The sequence below is a fragment of the Pteropus alecto genome, unplaced genomic scaffold (assembly GCF_000325575.1).
Source record: "Pteropus alecto unplaced genomic scaffold, ASM32557v1 scaffold202, whole genome shotgun sequence".
NCBI classification, from domain to species: Eukaryota; Metazoa; Chordata; class Mammalia; order Chiroptera; family Pteropodidae; genus Pteropus; species Pteropus alecto.
This window is the reverse complement of record NW_006432451.1, coordinates 4,695,729-4,707,407: the sequence shown is the minus strand read 5'-3', so window position 1 is coordinate 4,707,407 and position 11,679 is coordinate 4,695,729. Positions and strand designations below refer to the sequence as shown.

The following is an 11,679-nucleotide window of genomic DNA, read 5'->3' as shown; positions in this document are numbered from 1 at the left end:
GACTCCATTTTTCCTGGATCTCTGTTCTGTTCTGTCATATGGTTTCTGCTTCTTTGTCTTCCTATTTTGACTGCCTTTCTGTGTCTGTTTCTATGTACTAAGCAAAGCTCCTAAGACCCCGGTCTTATTAGTGTGGATTTGTGAAGTAGGTGTCCAATGGCACAGTCCTGAGAGGGATTCAGCTGCAGGCCAAATTTAGCCCAAGCCTCTACTCCTCTGGGGCCACCTACTAAGATTCAGCAAGCAATCCACAGATGCTGTGCTCATAGTTGCCTCAAAAGGCCACACCAGAAACCGAGGCCAGATACATCCAGTGTGAATCTAGGCGCTGCTCAGCAAGAATCTGACTCGCTGAGAATATACTTGGACGTGGCTTGGGTGGGGCCCAGGTTGGGGTAGGTGGGGTTTCAGGGAATCCTCTGGGGGGAGCGACCTCTGGTATTTAGTTTGATGATGTCACAGCTATGGCGGCACTGTGTCCGCACACTGGGAGAGGGGAGAGCTCAGCAGGGAACAATGAATACTGCTGGCCTCTCCAACAATATCTCCCTGTAAGTCCTTCGGGCCCACTGCGTGCAGCCGATCCAGCACTGGTACTCAGAGCGAGCAGGTCGGTCACTGCAAAAATCTGCTTGTGGACACAGCCCCTTTAAGAGGCTTCTGCCACTGCCAATGCTGCAGCCTCCGTCTCACTCAGCCGCTCGGAACTGGTCGCCCTACGTCCTCGAACCATCCTACCTTCTGCCGTTGCAGAGTGCTTTCTTGGATTTCTCCTGAGTTGTATGGCTCGTTCATCTATATCCCAGGAGATTTTTCTTTGCTGCTGCTCCTTGTTTCCGTCACAACTTTGATTTGGTCGCCAGAGGGATGAACAGAGAACTTCTATCATCTACACTGTTTTGAAGCATTCCCTCCACAACACCTTCTTGATCTATGGCTCATTTTACTACATTTCAGTCTACTGTCCAGACCTTTGTTCTACTGTGTTGTGGATAGTGACAACAGTTATTGAAACCTAAAGCAAAAAAACAAGCAAAGGAAAATAGAAGAGAAATAGAAGAGTACAATGGAATCTTCAAAACATTTTCCAAACATAATTCACTAATTCAACAGATATTTGGTGAAGTATAAAGACCTTCTAGGTGCTTAGCATACTTCAAGGTTTCTATTCATGAAGAACTCACGTTCTTGCAATAAGAGACAGATAATTTCTAAAAAACATTTAACAAGTAAATAAATTCCATAGTGTGTTAGAATGATAGAAATGCTATGAAAAAGTACAACAGAGTATAGGGATATTAAGTGATTAGAGGTAAGCTCAAGAAGTAAATTTATTATTTATTTATTTAATAAATATTACTGAATTATTTTTTATTTTTCAAGTACAGTTAGCATTCAAATTTTTTCCTTTCCTTTTTATCATGTTTATTTTGGATCTTTGCATTTTTTAAATTATTTTTTATTTTTCACTTACAGTTGGCATAAAATATTATATTAGTTTCAGATGTACAACATAATGATTAGACATTATATAACTTACAAAAGTGATTACCCTGATAAATCTGGTATCCATCTTACACCATACATAGTTATTAAACATTGTCAACTATATTCATTATGCTGTACTTTACATCTCCATGACTATTTTGTCACTACCAATTTGTACTTCTTAATCCCTTCCTTTTTCACCCAAATCCCAAACCCTCTCCCACCTGAAAACCATCAAAATATTCTGTTTCTATGAGTTTGTTTCTGTTTTGTTTGTTTATTTTGTTTTTTAGATTCCACATGTAATAAAATCATATGGCATTTGTCCTTCTCTGTCTGATTTACTACGCTCAGCACTATAATCTTTGGGTCCATCCATGTTGCTGAAGATGGCAAGATTTTATTTCTTTATGGCTGAGTAATATTCCATTGTATATAAATAACATCTCTTCTTTATCCATTCATTGATTGATGGACCCTCAGGTTGATATTTAATATTATTTTATATTAGTTCCAGGTGTGTGGCGCAGTGGTTAGGCATTTATATAATTTACAAAGTGATCCCCCTGACTAGTCTAGTACCCACCTGGCACTAAACATAGTTATTATCATATTGCTGACTATATTGCCTATGCTTTATTTTACATCTTCATGACTATTTTATAAATACAAATTTGCACTTCTCAATCCCATTACCTTTTTCACCCCACACCCCTAACTTTCCTCCTATCTGGTAATCATCAGCTTGTTTCCTGTATCTATGAGTCTATTTATGTTTTGTTTGTTTATTTTTTTCTTTAGATTCCATAACTCAGTGAATTATATAGTATTTGTCTTTTTCTGTCTCACTTATTTCACTTAGCATAATACCTTCCAGATCCAACCATGTTGTCACTAATGGTAAAATTTCATTTTTTTATTTATAGTCAAGTCATAGTATATTGTGTATATATACCACAATTTCTTATCCAATCATCTGTTGATGGGCACTTAGATTGCTTCTATGTCTTGGCTATTGTAAATAATGCTGCAATGAACATAGGGGTGCACGTGTCTTTTTAAACTACTGTTTTAGAATTCTTCAGATAAATACCCAGCAGTGGAATTGCTGGGTCATAAGGTAGTTATATTTTTAATTTTTTGAGGAACTTCCATACCATTTTTGCACCAATTTGCAATCTCATCAGCAGTACATGAGGATTCCCTTCTCGACATTTTTGCCAACTCCTGTTGTTTGTTGATTTATTGATGATGGCCATTCTAACAGGTGTGAGGTAATATCTCATTGTGATTTTAATTTGCATTTCTCCAATGATTAGTGACATTAAGCATCTTTTCATATGTCTGTTGGCCTTCTGTATGTCCTTTTTGATGAAATGTCCATTCAAGTCTTCATCTCATTTTTTAATTGGATTGTTTGTTCTTTTGGTGTTAAATTGTATGAGTTCTTTATAAATTTTAGATATTAACTACTTACCAGATGTATCATTGGCAAATGTCTTCTCCCATGCAGTAGCTTGTCTTTTCATTTTGCCGATAGTTTTCTTTACTATGTAAAGACTTTTTAGTTTGATATAGTCTCATTTCTTTGTTTTTTTCTTTTGTTTCCTGTGCCTTGAGGAGACACATACAAAAAAAGAAATAAATTACTAAGAGCGATGTCAAAGAGTTTACTGCCTGTTTTTTCTTTAAGTTTTATGATTTTAGGTCTTACATTTAAGTCTTTAATCTATTTTGAGTTTATTCTTGTATATCGTGTAAGAAAGTAGTAAAGTTTCATTTTTGCATGTATCTGTCCATTTTTCCTAACACTGTTTGTTGAAGAGTGTCTTTACCCCATTGAATATTCTTCACTCCTTTGTCACGGATTGATTGACCATATAGGTTTGTTTCTGGGCTCTCTATCCTGTTCCATTAATTTATGTCTCTGTTTCTATACAGGGACCATGCTGTTCTGATTATTATAGCCTTTTAGTAAATTCTGATATCAGGTAACATGATAAGTCCATCTTTGCTCTTTCTCAAGATTGCTTTTGCTTTTCGAGATCTTCTGTGGTTCCATATAAATATAAGATTAATTTGTTCTAGTTCTGTGAAAAATGCCATTGGTATTTTGAATCTATAGATTACTTTGGGTAGTATGGACATTTTAATGATTTTAATTCTTTGTATCCATTAGCATGGTATATACGTCCAACTATTTGCATCTTCAATTTTTTTTTCAATGTCTTATAATTTTCTGAATACAGATCTTTTACCTTCTTGGTTAAATTCATTCCTAGGTATTTTTTTATGTAATTTTAAATTAGATAGTTTTGTTCATTTCTTTTTCTGGTAGTTCATTATTGGTGTATAGAAATGCAACCAATTTCCGAATATTAACTTTGTATCTTGCTACTTTACTAAAATCATTTAAAAGTGTTAATAGTTTTTGTTAGAATGCTTAGGGATCTCTCTATATAGCATCATGTCTTCTGCAAATAATGACAGTTTCACTTCCTCCTTTCCAATTTGGATGTCTTTTATTTCTTTTTCTAGTCTGATTGCTGCGGCTAGGACTTCCAATACTATGTTGAATAGAAATGGTAAAAGTGGACATCTTTGTCTTGTTCTTGACCTTAAGGAAAATGCTTTTAGCTTTTCCCCATTGAAAATAAATGTTAGCTGCGTGTTTGTCATATATGGCCTTTATTATGTTGAGGTATGAGCCCTCTATTCTCACTTTACTCAACTTTTTTTTTAATCATAATTAGATGTTGGATTTTGTCAAATGTTTTTTCTGTATCTATTGATATGATCACATATTTTATATGTTTCATTTTGTTGATGTGGTGTATCATGTTAATTGATTTCCAAATATATTTGATCATGGTGTATGATCTATTGTATGTCTTGCTGAATTTGATTTGCTAATATTTTGTTGAAGATTTTTGCATCTATGTTCATTAGGAATGTTGGCCTATAATTTTTTTTTTTTTTTTGTAATGTCTTTGTCTAGTTTGGTAATTAGGATAATGGTGGCCTTGTAAAATGAGCTTGGGACTCTTCCCTCTTCTTGAATTTTTCAGAATAGTTTGAGAAAAATAGGTGTTAATTCTTCTTTGAATGTTTGGTAAAATTTACTCATGAAGCAATCTGGTCCAGGACTTTTGTTTGCTGGAATTTTTTTTAGTACTGATTGATTTTATTAGTAGTTATTAGTCTGTTCAAATTTTCTGTTTCTTCTTGGTTCAGTCTTGGAAAACTGTGTTTCTAGGAATTTATCCATTTCTTTCAGATTGTCCAATTTGTTGGCATATAATTGTTTGTAGAATTTTCTTATAATCTTTTTATGTCTGTGGTGCTAATTGCCCTCCTTCATTTCTGATTTTTTTAATTTGTGTCTTCTCTTTTTTCTGGATAAGTCTTGTTAAAGGTTTATCTGTTTTATTTAGCTTTTCAAAGTACCAGCTCTTGGTTTCATTGATCTTTTGTATTGTTTTTTCAGATTCTATTGTTTACTTCTACTCTGATCTTTAGTGTTTCCTTTTTTACACTCACTTTGGGCTTTGTTTTTCTTCTTTTTATAGTTCTTTTAGATGTAAGGTTAGACTGGATATTTGAGATTTTTCTTCAGGTAGGCCTGTATTGCTCTGAATTTCCCTCTTATAACTACTTTGGCTGTGTCTCATAGATTTTTAGGTCATTGTATTTTTATTTTTATTTGTCTCAAGGTATTTTTATTTCTTCCTTGATCTTTTTGTTAACCTATTTATTGTTTAATAGTATGTTATTCAGTCTCCATGTGGTTGTGTGCTTTTCAGTTTTCTTCTTGTAATTGATTTCTAGATTCATACCATTGTGATCAGAGAAGATCCTTGATATGATTTCAGTCTTCTTAAATTTATTGAGACCTTATTTGTAGCCTATCATGTAGACTATAATGGAAAATGTTTTTCATGTGCTTGAAATATTTATGTCCATAAATATCTGCTTTATATATTTAGATACTCCTGCATGGGTGAGTAAATGTTTATAAGAGTTATATCCTTTTGTTGGATTGATTCCTTTATCATTATAAAACATCTTTCTATTATGGCCTTTGTTTTAAAGTCCATTTTGTCTGGTATAAATATTGCCTCCCCAACTTTTTTGTTTCTTTGTTTCCATTTGCACAAAATTCTTTTTCATTTTCTTACTTTCCTTCTGTGTGTTTGTTTTGATGTGAAGTAAGTATCTTGTAGGCCGCATATGTAGGGGTCTTGTTTTCTTATCCATTCAGCTACTCTATGTCTTTTGATTGGAGAATTTAATCCATTTATATTTAAAGTGATTATTGATAGGTATGTAGTTATTGCAATTTTATTTTTCATATTTTGGATCTTTTCTTCTTCTTAAAAAAGTCTCTCTAACATTTCCTGTAATGATGAACTCCTTTAGGTTTTTCTTGTCTGGTAAGCTCTTTATCTGTCTTTCCATTCCAAATGATAGCTTGGCTGAATAGAATAATTTTGGTTATAAGTTCTTATTTTCATCACTTTGAAGATTTTGTTCCAATTACTTTAGGCCTACAAAGTTCCTGTTAAGAAATCAGCTGATAGTCTTATGAAAGCTCCTTTGTAGGTAACTGCTTTTCTCTTGCTACTTTTAAGATTTTCTCTTTGTCTTTAACCTTTGGCATTTTAATTATTAAGTGTTTTGGTGCAGCCCTCTTTGGGTTCATCTTGTTTGGAAGTCTCTGAGCTTCCTGGACTTGTTTACATATCTATTTCCTTCACCAGGTTAGGAAAGTCTTCCATCATTATTTTTTCAAATAGGTTTTCAATTCTTTGTTTTCTCTCTTCTCCTTCTGGTTCCTCTATGAGTCCAATGTTCTTATGCTTGATATTGTCCCAAAGGTTCCTTAAACTACCCTCAATTTTTAAAATTCTTTTTCTTCTTTGCTGTTCCAAATGAGTGTTTTCCACTGCTTTCTCTTCCAAATTGCTGATTCAGTCCCCTGCTTCATCTAATCTGCTGTTAATTTCATCTAAGGTATTCTTTATCTCAGTTTTTGTATTCTTCATTTCTGACTTTTTTTGTGGTTTCTATCTCTTTGTCTAAGCTCTCAGTGAGTTATTTTTTATTTTCCCAAATCCACTGAGCAGTCTTATAACCAGTGTTTCAAACTCTATATATTATAGGTTGCTTGCCTCCATTTTGTTTAGTTCTTTCTCTGGAATTTTGTCCTATTCTTTCATTTGAGACATGTTTCTTTGTCTCCCCATTATGGATGCATCTCTGTATTTGTTACTATGTATTAGGTAGATCTGCTATGTCTCCCAGTCTTAGCAGGTTGGCCTTATGTAGTAGGTTTCCTGTGGGGCCCCGTAAAACATTCTCCCTGGTTACCTGGTGTGGTTTGCATGTGTCTTCCTATTATAGTTGAGTGTCGATTGCTGTTGGAATGTCAGTGAGTAGAATTGAGCCTTAGGCTGACTGGCTGTGAGGACTGGCTATGACTACAGGGGATGCATGTGATTCTGGTGCCTGACAAGTCCACTGTTTGGACTGGTGCTCTGTTGTGATCTGAAGCTGGCCACCAGGTGTGTTGGCTCTGATGCCTCTTTGCTCTGGTGCAGGTCAAAGTCAGCTGCTGCTTGTGCCCAACTTAAGGCCACCTGGTAGGAACTACAAAGTAATCTGTGGTTTGTAGTTGCCTATGCTGGGCCTGGAGGCAACTGTGAGAGGCTATGCTATGACCTGAGACTAGTGCCACTAGTGCCAGGCTTGGGGCCACTTAAAAGAACTACAGGACATGCTCAGGCCAGCCACTGTTTGTTTTGGGTTTGTGGACCTTGAGAGATTTTAGGAAAGTCTGCATTGCTGGCAAAGTCCAGCTGCTTGTGAGAAACAGCCGCTGAAATAGGTTCGGGCCAGTGCACAAGTCGGGTGAGCGGGGTCTCAGGGAATCACCAGGGTGGGGTGAGCAGTGTTAGCAAGGTTGATGAAACTCAGACTTGGTGCTTGCCTGTGCCTATAGGCTTGGTGGGGAAAGGGCTTAACAAAGGAACAATGAAGGCTGCCAGCACTTCTGCTTGTGCCTGCCAGGTGTGTTTGAGGAGGGGTCACTTTCGCCCAGGAGAGAGCTGCCTCTTCAGCTCTCACTCTAAAGCCAATCATTTCAGCTCCTTCCATATGTCCCTGTGCTTTTCGAGATACTGTCCCTTCATTGGAGCTTATGGCAAGTATACGTGAGCAAGTATATGGGAGTCTGTACTTTCGCCCTTTAAGAAAATACCTGGGTCTACAGCAGCCTTTCATCTCACCTGAATGGAGTCTCCACTGATATTCACAACAGGTATTGTGGGGACTTTTTTTCCTGGAAGTCGTGCTCTGGCCTGGGGCACCCAGTGTGCATCTGGGATCCTTTACTCCACAGGGGGAATCTCTGCAGCCAAGATAACCCTCCTGATTCTTAACCACCACACATGAGTGTGAGACCAGCCTGTTTCACCTCTTCACCCTTCCTACCAGTCTTAATGTAGCTTCTTCTTTATATCCTTAGTTATAGAAATTCTGTTCAGCTAGACTTCAGGTGGTTCTCTATGGTGGTTGTTCTATAATTTCAAATATTACTGAATTCTTACTATATAACATGACTCTCCTAGGTACCTGAGATACAGATTTGAACAAGACATAACATCCCAATGCCTCCTAGAGTGTACATTATCATGGGAAAGACAATATATGTACATAAAAACAATTTTTAAGAGATAATTTTTAAATTTTTTCTTTCAATTGCCCTAATATAGAAAAAACAAAAATGAAGACTGACATGTCAAATATAAACATATAGTATATGGAACACAGTTTCTTATGACTTCTTGTTTAATAAAGATTTTTTTCCTCTCTCTATATCCTACCTTCCCATTACCTTCCTGCTCTGAAATGGTCACTCCTCAGCCGATCATGTGGGCACTTATGGCACAAATGTCTACCAGACATATGGCGCCTTTGGCCAGTTCACATATGAATTTGATGGAGATGAGCTCTTCTACGTAGACCTGGAAAAAATGGAAACTGTGTGGCGACTGCCTGAATTTAGCAATTTTACCAAGTTTGATACTCAAAGTGCCCTGAGAAACATTGTTGTGGCAAAAAGAAATTTGGATATCTTGATAAAAAATTCCAACTTTACACCTGCCATGAATGGTGAGTGTCCACAAATTTGTCTCTCTTTGCTGCATCTACCACACATTTTAGGTCTCTTTTCTTTTTTCCCCAGAATAGCTACTCTTCCTAGTATAATATAAATTCTTTCACCTTCCTATTTCATTTCCCAGTAGATACTCAGTCTCCATCATATCTACTTAATCTTTAAATATCCCTCCCCTAGATTCCATGAGATACTCCTGTACTCCTGTAAGAGAATATTCCCAACCTCTTGGCCTAAGGAGCACACACACAAACACACACACACTCACTCACACCATGCCCTGTGGATTCCCAAAGAGAGGAAATTGTTCTACACTTCATAGTAATTCAAAAGTAGAGGAAAGTTCAGAAGAGAGGACAGTTCAGAATCTGCAGATAAAAATGCCAGCACCCCTTCTAAAGTCACCATAGATAACATTAAGTTTCTTCATTCAGAAAATGAAAAAGTCAAAGTAGAAGTTTTGGACAAGGCTGCCGGGGGTGGGGGGCAGGGAGAGAGTGAAATAAATGATCTAAGAAATAGGTGAGAAAAAAGTGGGAAGGAGGCTGTTGCTTACTGTAAAATGAGTCTGGAAAGACACAGGGAATATATATCACTAACAGCCAGTGAATTGTGAATGGGAGGGATCCCCCAAACTGATTAAGAAACTCAATGCATAGTAGTCAGAAATTCAAATCAGTGTTTTGTCTTCATTGTAGAAATTCCTGAAGTGGCTGTGTTTCCCAAATCTTCTGTGATCCTTGGTATTCCCAACACCCTCATCTGCCTAGTGGACAATATATTTCCTCCTGTGATCAACATTACCTGGTTTTATAATGGACACTCAGTTGTAGAAGGAGTTACTGAGACAACCTTCTACCCTAAAAGTGACCACTCTTTCTTCAAGCTCAGTTACCTCACTTTTCTTCCCTTCACTGATGATTTCTATGACTGCAGAGTGGAGCACTGGGGCCTGGAAGAGCCACTCCTCAAACACTGGGGTATGTATAAATCCCATCATTGTTTGCAAATTCTCTGATTCAATCCCAAGTCCACATCATCGTGCCTTATAGCTCTTAATTCCCAGAATCACAACTCTTTTTCCCACAATTGCAAAATTTTCTGATGGACTTCACTCTTCTCTCAATGTCCAGGTGTCTTGTCCGTTTCCAAACACACACACGATTCTCTACATATTTATGCCCTACATACAGTGTCCTTTAACCCTATAGGTTTCTTTTTTCTCAGAGCCTGAGATCCCAACCCCTATGTCAGAGCTGACAGAGACTGTGGTCTGTGCCTTGGGGTTGGCCACGGGCCTCGTGGGCATTGTGATGGGCACCATCCTAATCATCCGAAGCCTGTGCAGAGATGGTGCCTCCAGACACTGAAGGACCACGTGAGTCATGGCTTAGAAAATAGGAAGGTGAGAATTAGAAGTATCAGATATGAAACGATGTTCCTTCAGGTAGTAAAGCCAAGGGTGGAGGATTGGCACCCAGGATATATGTGTTTGAAAAATTATGGGCAAATTGGAGGATGGGTTGACCTTGGGACAGGAGCTGAAGATCCATCAATCTCATGCTGTTTCCTGTTTCAGGTAATTAATCTTTACAAGAAAGAAGAAGAATGGTTCAAATTCTAGGTCTTTGTCTTGACCTTGATATATGACTTAGATCTGCTCCTTGTTTCACTTCATCATATTGCTCCTTTTAGAGCCTCCTCACTTTCCTGCTTGAGTGAAATTTGTAGAGAATTTTTCCTTCAGAGATCATTGACTGTTATGAATTCTTCCAACATAATCTTCTATTGATTGACAACTTTTCACAGAAAGACCCGGACAATTTCACTCAGCCACCTAGTTCTTAGTCACCCTAATTCAATATCTATGCCAAAATATATGTATATATCTTTCTGGGGTATCTTTGTTTAGAGTATACATTTTCTCTGTCTTTTTGATAGAGCTAATTCGGGTCATATATAAGAAGAGAAGACCTTCTGCTTGAATGTTAGCAGATGTTTCAGTGCCATTTGACCTCTTTCCCAGGTCATGTTAATACCACACAATCAAGGTGTCCAAATAATATTGTAACATAATAAATGTGTTCTTTTCCTTTCTGTACTTTTATTTTGTTCCCTCTCTCTCCCTGCCCATTTAGGTATCAGCAAAGACAGTGCATACTTTCTCCCCTCAGCATAGTGTTTTTATATCTGAAATGCAAAAAAAAAAAAAAAAAAATGGAGGAAGGAAAATGTTTAGGTATTCAATTTTAAAATAAAATTCTAAAATCTATGGAAAAGATAATAAATTGAAATAAAGTATTTTAAACACAAAAATTGGATTTTGAGAATAAAAAGTAAACATTTTTGCCATAAATATTAGATTTGTGACAAAAGCAGAATGATGTGAGAGGTTTCCTCCTTGTTTCTTCCCCAGATGTGATAGAAACTCTTTAAGTTGGGAAGAGAGAGAAGTTAGAAATGAGAACAATGACATGAGATACTGCTGTGTATCTTAGAAAGTGCTCCACACTTTACTTTTATTTGTGTTATTATCATGAGAAAGGAGAGAAGGAGGTCATTGACTAGCTAAAGGGGCCTACAGCAGAGGCAGCTGCAGCCTCATTTCCCTGTAGGCACTACCATTTGACAATAGTGTAAACACAATTTAAATTCACTCCATGCTCAAGATCATAAATTGTTTACTGACAACATTTAATATGGGTTGTTTTTATTGTATGAGAATTTATAGATTAACCGAGAGTTCATAATATTTCAGGTTTACATACAATGTAATCCTTTAGCAACCACAAAACGGCTGTTGAGAGGACCCATGAAGTAATACATATAAAACACCTAGCCTAATATATGGCACACAGTAAGCCCCAAATATATGTTAACTATGAATATTATGTATATTATCTGTACTTGAAACTCCAATTTCCATGCCCAGACTCTGAAAACCAAGTTTAGTCCATGCAGAGCATTCTTTTTGCTTAAACTAGTTAGTCTTATACGTCTTTAGACCAATTTCA

General features: G+C 36.7%; 1 protein-coding gene across 1 annotated transcript in view; it reads left to right on the top strand.

Moving 5' to 3' along the window:
* The window catches only part of LOC102895309 (HLA class II histocompatibility antigen, DQ alpha 2 chain-like), a 17,906-nt gene extending 8,170 nt beyond the window's left edge, over nucleotides 1-9,736 (top strand). Inside the window, exons 2-3 of the mRNA XM_025043697.1 lie at nucleotides 8,413-8,661; nucleotides 9,364-9,736. Coding sequence (XP_024899465.1) covers nucleotides 8,413-8,661; nucleotides 9,364-9,683 — 569 coding nt within the window. The 3' untranslated portion in view covers nucleotides 9,684-9,736. The remainder of the gene's footprint in view (nucleotides 1-8,412; nucleotides 8,662-9,363) is intronic.
* The last annotated feature ends 1,943 nt before the right edge of the window (nucleotides 9,737-11,679 follow it).